The sequence below is a fragment of the Vespula vulgaris genome, chromosome 2 (genome assembly GCF_905475345.1).
Source record: "Vespula vulgaris chromosome 2, iyVesVulg1.1, whole genome shotgun sequence".
NCBI classification, from domain to species: domain Eukaryota; kingdom Metazoa; phylum Arthropoda; class Insecta; order Hymenoptera; family Vespidae; genus Vespula; species Vespula vulgaris.
The window spans coordinates 12,700,688-12,720,302 of record NC_066587.1 but is presented as its reverse complement, the minus strand read 5'-3'; the positions used below and the strand labels follow the sequence as shown (position 1 = coordinate 12,720,302).

Below are 19,615 nucleotides of genomic sequence, written 5' to 3'. Positions count from 1 at the left end.
TGTAAATAATGAAAATTTTCTAAAATGATGTATTTATGACATAAGTATGTACAATATGTTAAATACAGGGTCATTTCTGACTTATATTATAAAAACGATTTCATTACAACTGAATTTATCTTAATGGACGTTACGAATCTGTTTACATGATTTACATATTAAATATTATCATCTGGGCTTTCAGATTAAATCTTGGCCTTTATTATTCATTATAGACCTTAGGAACTAGATCAACTTAATGGTATTACCGAAAATACATATATCAGTCTGGTTGTGTGCAAATATTCATTCTTCTATCATGTTACCTTTAATCAATTATATTCCTATTTTCTCCTTTCCTATTTTCTATATTGACCTTTCATGATCTTCACTTCAATGATTTCATTTTTTTGCTGACTTATTCATATATAAATTAATATTAAAATTATATAATTATATCATAAGGGACCTCCATGTAAGGTTATATTATGATCTAAATAATCACAATGTATTGGACATAAATGATAAGACACAGCACTTGCATGACCAGATCTTCCAAATGTCATATCTATACCCTGTTCCCATTGATCCTTAACAGGATCATAAATTTCAACAATCTTTAAAAATGATGATCCATCATAACCTCCTAGAAAATAAACATTTCTATATTTAAATATTCATTTGTAAGAAAACATTTATTCAGAGTTTTTGAGTAATATTATAATTACAATAACACATACCCATTGCATACAATTTTCCATCAAGGACTGTAACACTTAATGCACTGCGTGCTATAGAAACACTACTAACATAGTCCCATACATCTCGTTCTGTATCATATCTCTCAACTGATTTTAATTGGCACGATCCATCATATCCACCTATCACATATATATACTGACCCAAACTAGCAACTCCTGCTCCAGAACGACTACATTTCATAGGTGAAACCATTGTCCATTCATCATTTTCAGGATGATAGCATTCTACAGAATTAAGTCTATTCTTTCCATCAAAGCCACCAATCGCATAAAGTAGTCTGTTATTATAAATTAGGTTTTTATATCAATTTTTAGGATTTTATAATATTAGACAACTTGAGATATTATTACCTATTAACAACTGCTACACCAACACCTAATCTCTTGACATGCATAGGCTTTACATTACTCCAAATATCTTGATCAGGATCATAACATTCTACACTATTATGATACTCTGCACCAGCACTGCCACCTACTGCATATAGTAATCCATCCATTACAGCAACTCCAAGCCGATTTCTTGGAACTGACATTGGACTACAAGTTCTCCACTGATCTGTCAATGGATTGTATCGATCTGTCCAGTCACAGTCATATCTAAAATTTACCCCATCTTCTTGAAATTCACGTACCATTCATCCTTGTCATTTACAAAATCAATAAATTTGTTTATTTCTTTATATTAAATTACTAACCTGGTTTCAGGTGTATTATTCCTACCACCAACAGCATAAAACATGCCTTTCAAAAATGCTCCTCCTAATCCAGAACGTGGAAATATGAGTTTTGCATGTGTGGTCCATGTCTTATCATCTGCATTATAACCTTCTAAAACATCTAAAGAATGTTGTAAAAATCCACCTGCTATATAAATTACTCTTGGTGTATTAGGTGTTCTTTCTTTTACTACTGGTTTTTTATGAAGCGTCAAGTCTTTAAATATTTGAGCAAGATATTCACGACATGCAGGCACTTTCTTTAGAACATCACAATTTTTCATTTGATCACGTAAAAAATTTGGTGTAAGATACTGACAACGTACAGCTTGTAATATATGCTCCATTTTAGGGCCTCTTGCTTCTTCATTATATTTCACCCATTTCAAAACTGCATTATAAACTTCTCTTTCTTCTTGGACATTGAGTTCATCTTTTCGTACCAATGATACTAACTGCATAGCAGAAAGTTGTAAGAACTCTTCTTCTTGACATATCTGATTAAAATGTTGTACAATAAATTGGTTTGCTTTGTGATATAAGTTTTGACAACCATGCTGTTCTGCAAAATTTGCAATTCCAATTGCATTTGTAGGATCCAACTGTCTTTCCAAAAATACAGAACATGCATCTATTACATTACTAACCTACATAATATATATACGTTTATATAATTAGATGATATTATTAAAACAATTATTCATAGATTCAGGATAAGATTATCTTTACTTGAAACATTGTAGCAGCAGATAATAAAGAACACACAGTTATTTCTGTTACACTTATTTGACCAGTATACATAAAACACATTAAGCGAGCCATGGCAGTTGGACAAACTCCTTGAAGTTTTACTCTTGTCATTTCACTTTCTTTTAATCCACCAGTAAACATTGCCTATTAAAATTAAGCAAAGTTACTATGACTTATATATGTATGATAAGAAATATCTAAAAATTCTTACCTTAAAATATGGACTGGCAGCAGCTAAAATAACCTTATGAGCATGAAATAATTCTGTTCCCACTTCAAGTATAACATCAGTAAGCATATGATGACTTCTCATCATAAACATCATTTTCATAGCATCTTTAAGATAATTGGTCATGTAAAATGTCATGTCTCCAAGATCTGCATGTGTAGATGGATTGTTAGAATTGTCACAGACACTTTCTTCTTCAGTTTGCATCGTTGATCCTAATCCATGTTTTTTACAAGCTTCTTTATTCTGCTGATAATTTTCCTCTCCATCCATTAAAATTATAATCTACAGTCAAATTAGAATGTTAATTAAATATTGTGCAATTTGATATTGAAATAATTACAACAAATAAATTTCCATGAATTGTATACTGTTATCAAAAAAAAAAAAAAAAAAGAAAGAAAAAACAGCGAATATATATATATATATATCGACATTGACGAAAAATCATAAGTAGTAGCATACTCTTCTCGTCCTTCAAATTTCGTTATATTTTTTTATTTTTTATTAAAAAAAAGATCTAAGATACTAACGTGGAAAAATGTTTGTAAATTTATTGTATACAGTCATTTAAATGTGCAATTAAAAAAACATGGCTTGGTGATGGAGATACAGATTTGAAAAATGCATAAATAGAGGATATCAATAGTAGAACGCATTTGCTTTTTTATCTCTTTTATCCGATTATCAAGACAATGTCTTATTATTCGATTTTAATGTAAACATCGGCTAATTTTTAATATAATACATGGTTGCTTTTTCTAAAGGAGACTGCTTTTCTAAAAAATACGGAATATGTAGTACGCGTATTTGCAGTACTTAAGTCTTACCAGAAAATCTATGTCTCAGAATAATCTTTAAGAATCACAATAATATTCGTTGAAAAGATCGAAATAAGGTAACATAAACATGCGGAAAGGCGTTAGATATCAAACATATTTCGATCGGTCAGCAACGACTGATTGTACCGATGGTCGTGTACGATGACGCAGGGATTAGACAACGTCGCGATCAGTCGCGATAGATGCGATGTCACTGAACGCGTCTGTCGTTTCAAACGTAGAATTTCCATGCGCACGTGTTACGGCGCGACGGATTACAATCTCTTGCGATCGCGCTTCGTCACGGTCAGAACTCACAAATCTCTCTTTCTCTCTTAGTTCTTAAAAGCAGCGTCAGCGAACATCGTTAAGTGTCGCGCACTACTTACTTGCTCTCATAGCTCCCGCCACCGTTTGTAAGAGCGCAAGTATATATGAAATAAGCGCAATAGCACCGCGCAATTGTGCTTTTGCTTACGAATCACGTAACACTCTTTTCCCCTCTTCTTTTTTATTTACGAATAAGAAACCTCCGTACTAATCTTGTGAAGATTTAAATTGTGTATTGATATATTATTATGTTATAAATAAAAATGAACAATATTATCGTTTTGAATGAATTCCTAACATATACGTAAACGAGATATATATATATATATATATATATATATATATATATTTATTTATTTCGTTTTTTTTTCAAAATGAGCTTTCATTAAATTTTTTTATCCAATTACGAAACAAAACGATTTCATTCCTCTTCCCATTCTTTGATCTTTGTAACTTGATGCACGGTCAAAAGTCGACCATGAAGAGGGGAGCATGACATCGTGACGACTCTCACGGTGACTTGCAAAATTACTTTTCCGTTTATATCGATAGCATATAAATCAACCTGGACCATATAGAACTAACATAATAGCCTCTTCACGTTTTTCTTTCTCTTTTGTTTATATTTTTCTTATATTCTCATTTGGAACGCAACTTATATCATTAAATCGTGTTAATACCCTCATTAAAAGTGTAGACATCGTTAGCTATATATCAAGTGATCCTTTTAAAAAGTTTATTTTTTGTAAGGTTTTTCTTTTTCTTTTTTTTTGGTCTTGTATAATACTTTTAAACAAATCATATATTTATATTACAATACTTGATTAATATTAAGCTATTTTTATGTTTATTTAAATGTTACATCACATTGGAAGGGCATTGAAAAATAATACTTTCAGACAATATATTTATTCTTTAATAATATGGAGTTCTCGTCAACAATAACAGCGTTGTAATAAGTAGTAGTGTAATGTTAGTAGTAGTAGTATTAGTATTTTAGTGGTAGTAGTAATATAATAGTAGGCGTAACAAGAGAGACGAGGTAGGTTTTACTCGGAACTTAATCTAACAGAGTACGCCAACAAGTCAAATGTCGATAAGAGGAACTTCATGCCGTTCAATGTATCTTGCCGGTTGTTTTTTTTTTTTTTTAATAAATTGGCAGGTATCTTTAATATTATCAATTGATTTATTATTTTTTTTTCTTTTATTTTTAATCGTTTATATTCGAAGTTTACTATTAAATATATATTTAAATATATTTTGTTATCTCAATAAAAATTCATAAAATCGCAAATAAAACGTGGACGAAAATCGTAAAATTTTCCAAAATGACAGATACATTGTACAGCAAATCTATGTTAAATTAATTTAGGTTTAAATTAATTTTATAACATTACTTTTAAAAGAATCGGATTAAGAATTTGATATCATAAATTATTTTTAACTTAATAAGTATAATGTTACGAATAATATTCGAAAATAATGTTAAGATTTTTATCTGCAAAATTAAATTTACAATATTAAACGCAAAAGTATTACGTTACAATACAATGTTGTAATCAATTATATCAATTGGAAACACTTGATTTGACATTCATAATGTATTAAATCATATAGAAAAAACCAAAAAAGAACTTTGCTAATTTATTGAATGTGATATTTCGAGTGTAGTTATGATATTGTGAAAACGTAATTTTAAATTGAAAATTTTCATTCGTTTAGTTATAACAATCACATGTGTTTCCCGCTTTATTATTTGACACACAAATCATCCATTCGTTACACAATATTGATTGCTAATTATCATTTGGCAAGATTTTAAAAATAATTTGAACATGCTTAAAAATGTGGCAGTGCGTCGTAGAATATAACAATCTTATTGCCATTTATGAGTGAATGGATATAATACCACAATTATTAGAGATACAGTTGTAACATTCTCGATATCGCCTACTCATGCTGGCGTAGTTCTTCAACTGTTACATACATATGTGCGTACACGTGCGTCGAGATAATGCCCGCGTTAATAGATATATCTTTTTTTATTTCTTCTCTACAATTACTGAATTTTCTTTTTCATTCTGATGTCTTAATATTTTATCTATTATTTCTATTTATTAACCCTATCTAGAATTTCCCGAATAATAGATAATACAACAATAGATAAAGTTTAACTTGTACTCGTTCTTTTTTTATTTTTTACAGAACACCTTATATAACATGAAATTATAAACAGGAAAGACAAAACAGATACAAAACTACACAAATACTATAAAAAGAAAAAAGATTCTGTAGGGTATGTTTGTAAGACCGTACTTTCACTTTTGTACATTAAATAGGCCGACCCTCGAATATTATACATATATATCAACTGCATTCCTGCCAATTAATTATAAATTCTATGCTTTATCGATATAAGAAATATCAATTGAATAGGTACCTGTCACTCTTATCTCTGCAATATTTTCAAAATCAAAAATGTCTTGTTGGCGCACAAAGATAAGGAGAATTCGTTTTAAAATTTAGTGCGATTGCGAGTTTATTTAATTAGCCGGTAAAAGATGTATGTATATACTATGTGTTATACACAATATCTATTATGAATAAATAAATAAATGAACATTTAATCGCATATCGCGCTAAATTGTGTCAAGAATCCTCTTATAAATCAAATATAGCTAAAATTAATAAATCTATCTTTGATTTTTTAGGCTTGGGTAGCTCAAAATTGGCACCCTATATATTTTTGATCGCTTATAATTGGGTTAAATACTATATAAACATTATATATGTGAAGTAATTCAATTTAGTCAGTAGAGATATTTTTTCTGAAATTTCTATTTTTGAAAGCTCTGTAAAATTAAGTTTCTTATCATTTCTTAGTATAAAGAAATTTCATTACTATTAATTACAATATGAACAAAATAAACACATTATAATAATGTCCAGAGGATATTAGATGAATATATTATGTGAACAATAAATAATGCGATCAATTAGAACATACTTTCATTCATTCCAGTCGTGTATTATTAACATGCAATTAAATAAAAATATACAACAATTATACACGACTACTACCAAATATCTAATGATAAAAGTTAAGGTGTAATTTCGTTTAACACCAGCCATTTCTTTTATCCATTCATTAAAATTCGTGCATCATACAATCGTAATAACTTACAATTTAAAATTTTCCAGAATTTAATTAGTTCTAATATAACATCTAATCGAGAACTTTTAAACTAAATATCTATTTTCATATACTTAGTAATGGAGTATTTAAATTTTATATTATTTAGGTAAAATATTGGGCGGATACGACTACTCCTAAGGCCTCACTTATGAATCTTTTAAAATTAATTTTGTAATATAATTTCGTACATACGCTCTATAGATCTAACAATAAGTTAAAATATTGAAGCAAACAAATTTGTCTCCTTTATTTGATTCAAAGGATATCTACATAAGGATAATATTCACACATTAGTGTGTAATAGTTTCTCAATTCCAATTACATTTCATGTACAATTCCTGTAGAGAAGAACTTATTGGTACATATATCAGTGATACTAAAAGTAATAGATACATATTCATTAAAAAATAGCCAAAAATTAAAATCGTCATAGCACAGATACTTTTTTACAATAGATAATAAGTACAGATTATATTAGACACAAGTCTTATTATATATAACATAATTGTATGAAATAGAATTTTTAATATACATATATTTTCACACAACACAGTTTATATTGCAAATATGTATTTTGGTCCTCATATTATGTAATACATATATATCCTAATCTACATCATAATAAATTAATATCAGATTTATATTTTATATAAGTGCATAATATCTCAAATTGTATCATATTAGTAATAATTTACAACAGAATCTACACATATAAACGAAATAAAAAAAATTATTAACTAAGAATAACAAGAAGATTAACTAAGATTAATTAAAATATAGAATATGTGTATCATTATATTATTAAAAATTATTGATTTATATCTTTTTTTTGACCTGGAGTAAATTCTTTAAAAAGTCACTGTGCTAGTTGACTATAAATTATATCTTATTTAATTTTTATTATCAGATTTGTTATGATGCATGTACCAATAGAACTTCTCCTTTTTAAATAAATATTACATATTCTTCTAATACTCCATCAAAACATATATAATAAGTATATGACTCGTTGCAGCAAACACTTAACAATATTTCTTTATAATATTAATCTACTGGTTGGTTGCATTGCTACCTTCTCAAAATTAGAGTAAAGTTCTAGTGAAAATTTCTTGATTTTAAAATCTTTGGTGTAATGATTTCTTAGATACTTAATTTTTATGAACAATGTGATGATTGTATGATTAATTAAAGTCTCATTAGCCCTTGATTTTTATAATCAACAAGCGCAATGATTGTAAGATTGATCATATATTTTAGTAAGTGGTCATTCTACGCCGGCAGTCCATTAAGTGAGTCTCTCCTTTCTTCAATCACAAGAATTATTAAGGTGGCAGTATGCAATCCAATTCAGCAAAATTCAATGGGACAGTGTTTCTCAACTTCTATAAATGTTTATTATTAATCTAAAAATTTTTACATTATTCCAATAAAATTGAAATTATTGGATAACTTTTGCAACTTGGATTTTATTCTAAGATTAAACATGCTGCATTAAAACCATATAATTTTTATCATCATATATTATTTATTATTAATATTATTGGAATTATGATTACTATATTACTATTGAATGAAATTTTGTTTTTCTTTATATTGCCACTGCACATGGAATATTAGTTGAGAAATACTGTAAAGCACAATATCCAATACCATTGCAATTAAAAGAGAGACTCAACCAGGGTGACGGTTAATGTAGAGTTAAAATGCCAACAAGAAAATATTGTAATGTTTGTGTACATACTACTTATTAAGACGTTTCTACTCAAGTTTATAGCACTTTTTATCAGTTATATCATATTATCAATATACATAACAAGGTATAGACAAACAAAGAAATTTCTTTGTTTGCAAATTTTGCTTTGTTATGCGACTCCTGACACGGCCTACTTTTTAGTCCTCCTGTAAACTGGCAGATTCTTCTATAAATTGACCTATAAATCTGATATTGCTTAAATCAATCAATGCCCCTCAGAGGCAACGATCTTCAAAGCTTGGTGCTTTCAAAATCTCTTACCATTAAATTTCAATCTATCAAGGAGGATGTAAATCGCGGTGATGAGCTCTGGCACTTAAAATCGCTTTCAGTTCTGATTCAAGTTGTTTTTTGGTTCGTTCGCTTACCGATCGACCACCCACTATAGGTTGAGCAATTAATCTTGGTGATGGCAAATCTACCATTAATTTGCCACTATCTCGATTTTCATGACTTCTAGCGCGGCGTATAGGTTTCTTAATAGGTAAAACTTCTTCCTGACCTTTATTATCATCTTCTGGACATTCAATGGATAGCGTTGTTTCCTGATTTAATGTGTATGTTGAACCACCACTTATAGCTTCTGACGATCTTGTTACATCCATAGTTCCAGAACCCCATTCACGAGATAATTTACGTCCTATAGCAGATGTTAATTCGCTATTTGGTGATAACAGTGCAGCACCTTTCGAGGTATGATGACTAGATGAATGCGGTGGTCTCAGAGTAGCAAATACTGGAAAAGATTGACCCCGTTTTGCTGGACTTCGAGAATACTTGGGCGTTGGTATTCCACCTGCAGATTCACCTTTCATAGAAGAAGTACCACCACTGGCTGAGTCACTTTTTGTTGACATCAAGGGTCTTAATGTTGCACTACCACCAAAATGAGATCCAAGGTGTGGTGGTGGAGAACCACCGTCACCATGGCTCAATCTACGACCTACGGTTTCCAATGGACTTCTAGCTCTGAGATTAGTACTACTGAGAGTAAATTCTCTTGGTTTCATCATCGTTTCGAGATTGACAGGAGATAACCCAAGCTGAGAACTATACAAATTGGTAGAACTTTTACTTTTTTCTGATCTCCTAGGACTACGCATCAAAGGACTTTTACTTCTACTTCTTTCTTTTCCTTTTATTACTTTTTCTTCTTTCACTACTTTTACTGTTTCTGGTTCTTCGTGTACAATTTCTATTTTTTCTTCTTGTTGTACTCTATTAAAAAGAAAAAAAAATATTAAATTTAGTCTACATTATTAATTTAGTCTACAAGTAGATTAAATACCTTCGTATCTCTTGTATCATTTCAAAGAACTGAGCCTTACTTTTACGCCGTCTACGTTGTTCGTGTTCCTTCTGAAACAGGGATACTTAGTAGATACATAAAAGCAAAATAGAAGTTCTTGTAAAAGTGAGAACTTACTCGTTTCACACTTTTTTGAAAAAGAGAAGCAATTTGTCCTTGTCTAACAGTATGTACTAATTCTCTTGCAGCATGATGTGGGGAAACCAACTCTACACAATTAATAAATCTGTACAGTTTTTGCGAAAAGAACATTACGTTACGACTACGCCAAATAGAATCTTCTGATCTATGCCTTAGCCTTGGTAATGTATATTTATAGAATAGATGTTCTCCAGCAAGAATAATAGCTCCTAATACAACACCCATCCCCAGAAGACAAAATACACCAGCTACAGAAGCCACGCCTAATGGTCGAGGCTGGCCACCTTGTTCAGGTTCTAGGCCTGTATCCATACCTTCCCGACCGTGAATGCAAGGTAATCCACCGTACCTACAAATACATCGAATATAAATAGGAACTCAATCTTTCTATTATCTAATTAATATTATAATAAATTTTAATAAATACCATTTTTCTTGTAAAATATCTAATAATCCATTGCTAGTATAATTTGCTATAACTTTCGAAATGCTCTCCTTAAGAGGATGGCCCTTTGTAAGAGCAACAGCATATGTATCTTCATTAATAGTGTCACCAATTTTTTGCAAACGGCAACCATCATCAGTTGCACGATAATAATCCAAAATAGGTGTGTCTGCAATGAGTATATCTAAACTATCATTCCTTAATTTTTCAACACCTTCAGCAACATCTGATAATGAATAACGCGCCATATGTGACCATAATTGAGGATTTGCTCTTTGTACATAATATTCAGCCGCAGATGCTCTTGGTGCACCTACTCTCTGTGATAATAACTGTAATTACAAAATTACGTTGCATATATTAGAAATATATACTTTTTTCTATATTTTCTAAATTTCGTAACTTAGAAGATATCTTTGTATAAATTATTTGTACATAATTGTACAAATTATTCTATATACTCACACTTTTATCATGATAATTGCTGACCGCAGAATGAAAGAAAAGGCCTGCGATAAGAGCAGCTATATTAGCTGTGTATGAAGCTACAAAGATGACAGAAAATCCTCCCCAAATATTGATCAAAAACTTATTAGGCCACGATTTTGGAGCTTTGAAAGCTACCAGATGACCACATAAAAGTCCCCACATTACCCAAAGAGCAGAAGCTATTGAAAAATTTTTACTTCGTTGTCTACCCCATGGATTAAGACCAAATGGACTTAACCACTCATAGATTGCTACTGCTATTGCAGTAAAGTTCAGTGAAGTGAATACGGCAATCCATAATTCTGTACTAAATGGAAAAAGGAATGCGAATAAAGGTATCTCTGATTTTAATTTTGGGGCTGTAAGGAAACTAACTCCACTAAAAAAATATGGTGTAGTAAAATCTACTGCTTCTGCTCTATGAGCAGATACACTCATTGCTGCAAAAGCCAATTGTGCACGTCCAGAAACTAATTCTCCCATTATACCATTCCATGTACCACTTCTGCCATTCCTTTTTCCAAATAAGCCATCTTGAGCAACATATAAATCAAAACGAAATCCCAATTCACGTGCGACTAAGGACATCAAATCTATGCTTAATCCATAACAACACATAATGGTATTTCCATGACGACAAATTAATCCTCTTAAACAAAGTCCTTCTTGTAACTTCGTAGCCATCGTAAATGGCGATGCTAGTGCAGTTACTATGCGATACACTGGCATTCCAATACTTTCTCCTCCTTGTTCAAGATAGGCTGGAACAATACCACCACCTGGCCAAATTATTGTATCAAGACGAACTTCCTTTCCTCCTTTGATAGTACCCACTTTGGTCCATCTATACAAAAAATTTTAATTTTAGACAAGCATTAAAATATTAATTTAAAAAATTTATTATAAACCTTAATTGAGTCTTATTTCCAGGAAATCTCACTGCTTGCAAATTTAATAACTGAAATTCTGCCTTATCTTTAGAGATTTGACCCATTGACTTTCTTAATTTATGTGTTAATATTCTAGAAAAATTTTCTCTCACTTCACTTGTTAAAAATTTAGCATTTGGATGTGGAAAACATTCTGGGATAAAATGTTCTTTTAATTGAGATTCTCTAAGACGATTCATCTTTGTTTTTGTTTCTGAGAGTGTTTCATCCAATGCCTGTGATGTTTCTCTTAATATTCTAGATAATATGGTATCACCACTCATTATTCTTATACTGGAAGGTCTTAAGGCAAGCATTCCAACTGGCATGAAACTTTTAGAATTTAATTCCTTATCCATTATTCTAACTTCTTCATCATCAAAATTAAATGTTTTTTCTTCCCGTTTAGTTATGGTCCTCTCATTTTGCCATTTATATTCTTGCAATCTATGTATATCATTTGTTAAGCTTGGTAAAGAATTTAAAGGTAACTGATTTTCTGGTATAAGATTTACATTGCGCTCTAAGTTCTCTAATGGAGAAGAATTTCCATTCGTTGCAATTGATGCTCTTGAACCATGAACGATATGTGAACTAATTATATTTGGTTCATTAGGTCTTAATTCCGCTCTAAGATCTAACCAGAGCCACAAAAATCTTCCTGAAAGCATTTCAAATTTACTAGCCACTGTAAGTATTCTTCTTGCATTGTTTAAATCACAACCCATCACTACGATTCCACCAGTACCCCCTTCAGCAGCTACTCTTCTTAATCTCATTATCAAAGTTTTGTCATTCGTTGGAAGATGAATGATTACTCTAGGTGTTAATACTGGTTGATTTGTTTGAAGAAGATGAGATACAGGAAGCAAAGTTGTATCAATCAATAGTGTAAATGCATGCCAATTAGCTCTGTGCATTAATGCAGCAGCTGCTGCACCAACTTCTTTAGAACTAGAACCTATACGACTTTCAAAAGAACCATAATTACCCTATAATAAAATACAAAATAAATATATATATTTTTTGTTTAATATATGAAGTTTAAATAATAAAGAATTGCTAACCTGACGAAGAAAATCACGATGAGCAAATGGTAACCATAAAGCTGGAAGATTCAAGGCAGTAGCAGCTGTAACAAGGAATCTAGCTGCTGAACCTCCACCTATTATAAGACTCAATACTGTTTTCCCACCTTCGATGTCTGTGCAAAACTTATTTAATAATGATAAAGAATATGATAAAGAATCTGTCAGTGGCGTCATTCTGGCTTCAATATAAGATACTTCCATGTCTGTCTGAGATGATGATTCTAATCTGGCTTCTTCCCATGATCTTTGAAAGTCCATCTTATATAGAGTTTGTGGTTGAGTTAGACATACCAGTATACGCCATGATGAATAAGATGTTTTCAATCTAGCTTTTACAGCTCTGATAGACTTAGTAGCATCTGCTTTATTAAATATTAACAAACTTGTTGAAAATCCCAAGAAAAGGAAAAATGCAATTCTTAAAGCGGACCCAGACATCTTCCTCTAGTGTTTTTTTTTTCTCCGTGTATTTGCTTTCTTAATTTCTTTGATTCATATTATTAAAAGAAGGTTCTAATCTATGGATATAAAATTGATTATTAATAAATATATATATACATAGCACTTTTTTCTGTAATATACTGTAATATTATTTATATTAGAGAGTATATATTGGATATTTACATATAATTCGTTATCAAAGTTTATTAAAAAATTGAAATAGATTATTAATTATGGAAAAAGTAAATGAGAATAACATCGAAATTAATATTAGAATATGATTCTAAATTAAATTTTTTAGATAAAATTTGATTTTATATTTAAATTTGTTTAAATAATATAAAATCATACATTTTACATCGTATAGAAAAATAAAATTTCTTGATATATATATTTCGTTACTTAACGAATAATAACTTAACGATCATAATCAAAAATACTTCACCTTTCAGGAGGAAGATCTGTATCCGTTTTTGGTGGAGGTTTTAGAAGTACACGAAGATTGTTTCGTAAACGCCTCATAATAATTATTAATTAACTATATTTGCATCAAACGTCATAAAAGAATCTCAATTGGTCAGTATGGAAGACAGGAACCGTCACTTTCTCTCTTCCGGATATCCTACCCTGTGCGTATCAGCCATTTTCGAGCAGCCCCTCCCTTTAAATTGCGACCCTATAGCGCACGCAAGCACTTCTACACCCCTCTAGTGCACACGTTCTATAATAGATATGTATAGATCAAATTATTATGTGATGCTACATTCTTTTGATAAAAATCTTGATCAATAATATAATTTTTTATATAGGATAATGATGATATTTAATATCATTAAATTAATAAAATGAATGAAAGTTACTTTATTATAGTTAAACTTAAAATAATGAAAAGTGAATTAAAGAATATTGTTATTTATCTTTGTAATTAAAGTTATCATTATAAAATTATAAATAGGGACAAAGAATTACGAAATTTTGGGCGGAAAATATTTTTATATATTTCGAATCTTTTAATTTATATTTGCCTTATATACATATATGTTAAACATTACATTAACTAGACTCCTAAGGCTAGAAATAATGTAATTTTACACAGTATTTAATAAAATACTGATTTGATTTTGTTCCTGACCGTAGCTAATACTTGGAATGCAATATAGAATTATTTTACATTAAACGAAACAGTTGTAATATAATATATTTTTAGCTTGTCTTTCTAAAACTTATGACAGTAATAGAGATAAATTTGCACCCTTAACAATGATTTCAAGAATTAACTAAATAAGTTTTGTTGAGATGTATCATTTTCAAATGCGCTCCAAGCATTATTTAGTTCCATAAATATTAATTTTGCTATGTTTTCATTTGCAGTTCCTGTTTGCTGCAATACAACAATAATAATTAATATAACCATTAGTCTATAGATAAAATAATCAATGAATAAAATTCGGAATAAACGATTAATGAATTAATTAATTGAATTAATTATATTAAAAATATATTATGTAATATAAATACCTTGTCAGGATGTACAGCCAGGCATGCTTTCCTATATGCCTTCTTAACATCAGCAGCAGTAACTAATTGATGCATTTCATAACGTTGCCATCTTTCTGCTTCAGGCCATAAAACCGTATGTAATGAACAAAGAAGAGCACGTAAATTTCCTTTTTTCCCTTCAGTCCATTCTATAACTTTCAAGCGATCTGGATCCATTGTTTTAGCCGCTTCTACTTTGCGCATTTGATTTATCGTTTTTGGACTATCCTTCTCTGCTTTTCGCGAACTAAAAAAATTGTATCCTTGACTACCAAGTAAATCTTCAAACGCATCACCACTTGCTTTTGTTGATTTATTGCTGAATGCGTTGATATCATTGTTACTTGTATCATTAGTTGTATTAGACTTGTGCATATTAGGACTTGAATGAATGGGAGTACTAGCAGGAGCTGGACTAGCTGATTGAGGCGTATTAGAATTTCTTGGTGTTCCATTCCAGCTAGATGTAAGACCTGCTCCTAATGACCCAGCAAGATTTGCAAATGGATCTTTATTTTGTGCTGCAAAATTTGGTACACTTGCATTCCGTGGGAAGTTCTCTTCGACATTTGGCACCTTTGATATATTTGATTTTGAATTTGTCAGACCTCCAAGAAAGTTACTTGAAGAGGTGTCACTCAAAGGATCAAACAATATTTCAGTTGTTTCTTTAGTTACAGACTGATTCTGATCAAAAAGTAGATTACTCACATTAATGTTACTTTTACTACTTTCAATTTTAACAGACTGATCATTTCCAAATAATAAGTCATTTTGTACAGGATCATTAATTGTAGACAGGGAGCTTTTCGTTGTTTCTTGTTGAGAAAACACACCAAATCCTCCCAAGAGATCATTTTCATTTTGACTAGAACTAGAAAATATATCAAATCCTGAATCCATAGCAGGTGTAAGATTAGGATTATTAACAGTATTGCTATCTGAAAGTCCTAGATTTAATAAGTCAGCTTCTTGAAGTATATCATCCTTTTTATCTTCTTTTTCTTGTATAGTATTTTGTATGGGAGATATTTCCTCTTGTACCATGTTATCAATTGATGTTTCAGGCACAGACTCTGGTGTATCATTATTTTCAGTCTAAAGTATACATAATATTTTTTAATATAAAAATTTATATATATTTATGTTATATTATAGTATTTTTCAACCAAATTTAAATAATATCTTCTATGAAGTAAACATAAAATTAAAATAAACAAGTGTGTGTGTATACATAGATCCAAAAATATATTACTGAAAAATTAAAATAAAAATATTCATAAAAATAAATGCTAGTCTTACTATCAAAATTATAAAAGAACTCTAGAATATTCTACATATTTTTTATTTTTAAATTCCTTATTTTTGAAATTTCAAAAAAGAGGAATGTACCTTTTCTATAGTAGTTCTGAAATTTTCTAATGTTTCTTCCATCTCCAATGTTGACCCAAATAATGGATCAGGTACAAGTTTGGAACCTTCTTCTGCTTCCCATGGAGCTGGTACTCTAGATAACTTTGAATTGTTTTTACCAAACATAACATTTAAAATAATACGAAATTTTCCTCCAACTTCTGGTACCTCATCTAAGTCCTGTTTATCAAATATCAAAGCATTTTCATTCAAAGACACATAACCTGTATGAAAATGCATTGAAGCAATTTTAATTCCAATAACACGTCCAAGCTGTTGCCTCGCATGAAATAAAACAATTGTAACGTCTCCACGAACTGTTGCGTCTCCTATTATTATGCATACTTTTCCTTCCATCATACCAAATAATCTCATTTCTTCATATATTTGTCGCTTAGTCGAAAAGACTTGTGCACCATTGCTATAAATCTCAATGTAAGGCCTACAGCCGTCTTTTGCTCTTGTAAATAATGGTACTGGCTGTATAATAAGAGAGCGAAGTATTAAAGGCTCCGTATGAGGAAAAGTACCATTGCTAAGAAAAGTCATATAATTAATACAGCGCAATTCTGATGGTTGCAAATGTGGGGGTAAACAACGTCTTGTTGTAAATAATGCTATTGCTTCTTCACTAGAAAATAAAGCTTTAGCATAAATTAGAAGAGCACATGCCACTGTAGCACTTGCATGATATCCATCCTGTAAATTAAAAATGTCTATATAATAAATCTGTAAAAATACGCGCGCGCGCGTGTATGTATAGTAAACATTTAAAAAATATACTTACTGTACAATATAAAACTACAATACGATTAAAATCAGCATTCAAATATCTATATATATCTTGACAAATTTGGTATAATGCAGACAATAAAGGAGCAGTAGAGTCTGCAGATGCATAAGCAAATGAACAATCTATATGTCTCCCAGATAATCTAGCAACATTTGGTCGTCCACGAGATAAATTATATAACTGAATACGAGTTGGTAGTGGATGCCGCGATTGAAGGAAATTCCTTACATCTTCTACATGATTTGCCCTGTAGGCAGATTCTATACCATCAGCTGGATATGGCATTATTAATATTCGTGATGTTAAATAACTAGCATCAAGTTCAGTTCTTGCTATACTTTGTTGTACAGAATGCATCACTTTACTAGAAGTATCCTTTATATTACGTAAAAAACTACCTGCACCACCCTTTAATGAACTAAATAGGCCGACTGGTTGAGCTACAACTGCTGATTTAACTGTGGATTGTTGAATTGGAACAGGCCTAAGAGGTGGCATTGCTGTTGTAGAAGCTGGTTTTGGTGGTGATGTTTGTGTATTAGAAGGTGGTGTTGGTCTTGGAGGTGGAGGAGGTTTAATTGCAATTTCCACTTTTGGAGGTTCTCTAAGATCAAAATTATTTGATTCTGCAATTGCTGCAAGTCGGTCTAATAACATGGCTGCTGTAAGTCTTTGTGTTGGTGAAATATTTAAACATCCTTTTATTAATTCGTAAAGACATGCTAACCGAGGATTAGGAGGTAATGGTGGATACTTAGCATTGAGAATTGCTAACTTATTACCTGTAAATAAAATAAAATGAAAATTATTTTGAATCATTCCTTGATGATCATAAAACAATAAAAAGAATTTTACCATCTGGAAAAGGATGTCGCAAAGTGACTAAAGAATAAAAAATACAACCAAGTGCCCAACAATCAACTGGTGGTCCTATAGGTTCATTATTCCATGTATCCATCATCTCTGGGGCACGATACATAGGTGTTGTACATTTTGCCATTTGATCTTCCAAAGTAGCACGTTTTTGGGCATTCCATGATGGATTTGGTAAGATTTGATTAGTTGTAGTGCTTCCAAAGTCACATAATTTGATAAGACCATCAGATCCAATTAAAAAGTTTTCCAATTTGATATCACGATGTACAAATGGTTCAGGCTGTTGATTATGCATATGATGAACAGCTCTTGTTACTTGATAGGCAATTTTACATATTTGAGCAAGTGTTAATGAATTTGAAGCAATATTTCGAAGTATATCAGCAAGAGTCCCACCAGGACATAATTCTGTGACTAGTAAATATTCAACACTTTTACTACCTTCTCTTTCTAAACATTGTGCATGCAAATATTGAATAATATTAGGATGGCCTGACAATTTCTTTAATACATCTATTTCTTGTACAATAGATTTGTTGGTATCCTCGTCAGCTGCAATGAGTCTCTAATAACATAAAGCAAATATGTTGAATTCAAACAGTTACCTCTTATATTTTTTAGTAAAAAATTCAAGAAAGATACCTTAAGTGCATATTCCTTTCCTGTTGAAACATCTTCTACTGCAAACACCAAAGCCCATCCACCTGTTGATACGACGTTTGCCACAAATTATCTAAATATCCATAATGATATATAATTTCATTACAACAACTATATGTATAGAAATATATTTTACTTGCTTTATGTCAAATATATATACCATATATGCACATATTCCTAAATATTTTATACACAAATTATTTAATGTTTTTATCAATATAATTTATTATTAACAATAGTTTAATAATTCAAACTATCTTTAAAATATATTTTTCAAATGATTACTTTTTGTTTTGTAGAAATAATTAATAAACGAAACCATATATATAATGTATCTTTAAACTAAATATGTATTTTTTATTCTTTACAACCTTCAGATAGATATTTTATAGAAAGTATGGGATATAAAGGAAGTAAGATGAAAAACAATATAAATTAATTTATGCATATTAAAAAGTAAATAGTAATTCTTCGAATATTTATGTCTGCAAATATCAAATAATGCATAGACATTTACTTGATTAGATATGTCAAAACATATTTGACACATGCCAGGTGGTTAAGTGCTTGACAACATATAGAGAATGATAAATGATATTATTTTAAAATGACAATGAAAAAAAAAGTAATAAGAATTTTTAATGAATACAATTAAAAATCGTTGCATCTAGAATCATGATGAAATCAATGATAAATTATAAAAGTGAAAGCATGCAACAAACCTACCTTCGGCGATTAATCTGTTCACACGAAGTTTTACATTATTGATTTCCAAAATTTGCCCAACATATTCATTTGTATTTGTTCCTCCATTTAAGTATCCTATAGCAGATCGTATATAATCCGACATGTTTATTTAAAATTCTTGTTGAATTATCCAGAAAGTTTTCTTTTAATGTAATCGTGCGAATAACTGATGCCACCCAGCCATATTGGCTTCCCCACATC

The 19,615-nt window shown here is 30.4% G+C and overlaps 3 protein-coding genes across 7 annotated transcripts; all 3 read right to left on the bottom strand.

Annotated features, from left to right (window-relative positions):
* Positions 1–9: 9 nt before the first annotated feature.
* LOC127061977 (kelch-like ECH-associated protein 1) lies at positions 10–3,697 on the bottom strand. Of its 3 annotated transcripts, none has more exons than XM_050989511.1 (7): positions 3,269–3,690; positions 2,421–2,723; positions 2,189–2,353; positions 1,439–2,106; positions 1,092–1,340; positions 720–1,018; positions 10–625 (listed from the first exon to the last, which is right to left on the bottom strand). In XM_050989511.1, exons 2-7 carry the CDS (start codon positions 2,709–2,711, stop codon positions 438–440), a joined length of 1,860 nt encoding a protein of 619 aa, XP_050845468.1. In that variant the 5' UTR covers positions 2,712–2,723; positions 3,269–3,690; the 3' UTR covers positions 10–437. The 3 variants fall into 3 exon arrangements, with proteins under 3 accessions (XP_050845468.1, XP_050845470.1, XP_050845469.1); XM_050989512.1 differs by having other exon boundaries at positions 500–642; positions 3,269–3,697; XM_050989513.1 differs by lacking the exon at positions 3,269–3,690 and having other exon boundaries at positions 2,189–2,328; positions 2,421–2,567.
* A 785-nt stretch (positions 3,698–4,482) lies between these two features.
* LOC127061976 (uncharacterized) lies at positions 4,483–14,105 on the bottom strand. Of its 3 annotated transcripts, XM_050989508.1 has the most exons (9): positions 13,832–14,105; positions 12,922–13,463; positions 11,834–12,846; positions 10,902–11,769; positions 10,419–10,768; positions 9,968–10,340; positions 9,830–9,900; positions 8,803–9,759; positions 4,483–8,727 (listed from the first exon to the last, which is right to left on the bottom strand). In XM_050989508.1, the coding sequence occupies exons 2-8, from the start codon at positions 13,381–13,383 to the stop codon at positions 8,820–8,822; spliced, it is 4,077 nt and encodes a 1,358-aa protein (XP_050845465.1). In that variant the 5' UTR covers positions 13,384–13,463; positions 13,832–14,105; the 3' UTR covers positions 4,483–8,727; positions 8,803–8,819. The 3 variants fall into 3 exon arrangements, with proteins under 3 accessions (XP_050845465.1, XP_050845464.1, XP_050845466.1); XM_050989507.1 differs by having other exon boundaries at positions 4,483–9,759; XM_050989509.1 differs by having other exon boundaries at positions 4,483–9,759; positions 9,830–9,897.
* A 268-nt stretch (positions 14,106–14,373) lies between these two features.
* Positions 14,374–19,551, bottom strand: LOC127061620 (cyclin-G-associated kinase). Its single transcript, XM_050988753.1, has 7 exons — positions 19,394–19,551; positions 18,650–18,711; positions 17,987–18,572; positions 17,126–17,913; positions 16,318–17,037; positions 14,905–16,023; positions 14,374–14,767 (listed from the first exon to the last, which is right to left on the bottom strand). The coding sequence occupies exons 1-7, from the start codon at positions 19,515–19,517 to the stop codon at positions 14,660–14,662; spliced, it is 3,507 nt and encodes a 1,168-aa protein (XP_050844710.1). The 5' UTR covers positions 19,518–19,551; the 3' UTR covers positions 14,374–14,659.
* Positions 19,552–19,615: the final 64 nt, after the last annotated feature.

Coding starts and splice junctions, on each gene's coding strand:
- LOC127061977 (XM_050989511.1), bottom strand. CDS start 2,711: ATGGATGGAGAGGAAAATTATCAGCAGAATAAAGAAGCTTGTAAAAAA. Junction 2,354..2,420: donor CTGCCAGTCCATATTTTAAG/GTAAGAATTTTT, acceptor TAATTTTAATAG/GCAATGTTTACTGGTGGATT. Junction 1,341..1,438: donor AATAATACACCTGAAACCAG/GTTAGTAATTTA, acceptor GGTAAATTTTAG/ATATGACTGTGACTGGACAG.
- LOC127061976 (XM_050989507.1), bottom strand. CDS start 13,383: ATGTCTGGGTCCGCTTTAAGAATTGCATTTTTCCTTTTCTTGGGATTT. Junction 9,901..9,967: donor TTCAAAAAAGTGTGAAACGA/GTAAGTTCTCAC, acceptor TCCCTGTTTCAG/AAGGAACACGAACAACGTAG. Junction 9,760..9,829: donor ATGATACAAGAGATACGAAG/GTATTTAATCTA, acceptor TCTTTTTAATAG/AGTACAACAAGAAGAAAAAA.
- LOC127061620 (XM_050988753.1), bottom strand. CDS start 19,517: ATGTCGGATTATATACGATCTGCTATAGGATACTTAAATGGAGGAACA. Junction 18,573..18,649: donor GAAAGGAATATGCACTTAAG/GTATCTTTCTTG, acceptor TTATGTTATTAG/AGACTCATTGCAGCTGACGA. Junction 16,024..16,317: donor TCAGAACTACTATAGAAAAG/GTACATTCCTCT, acceptor TGTATACTTTAG/ACTGAAAATAATGATACACC.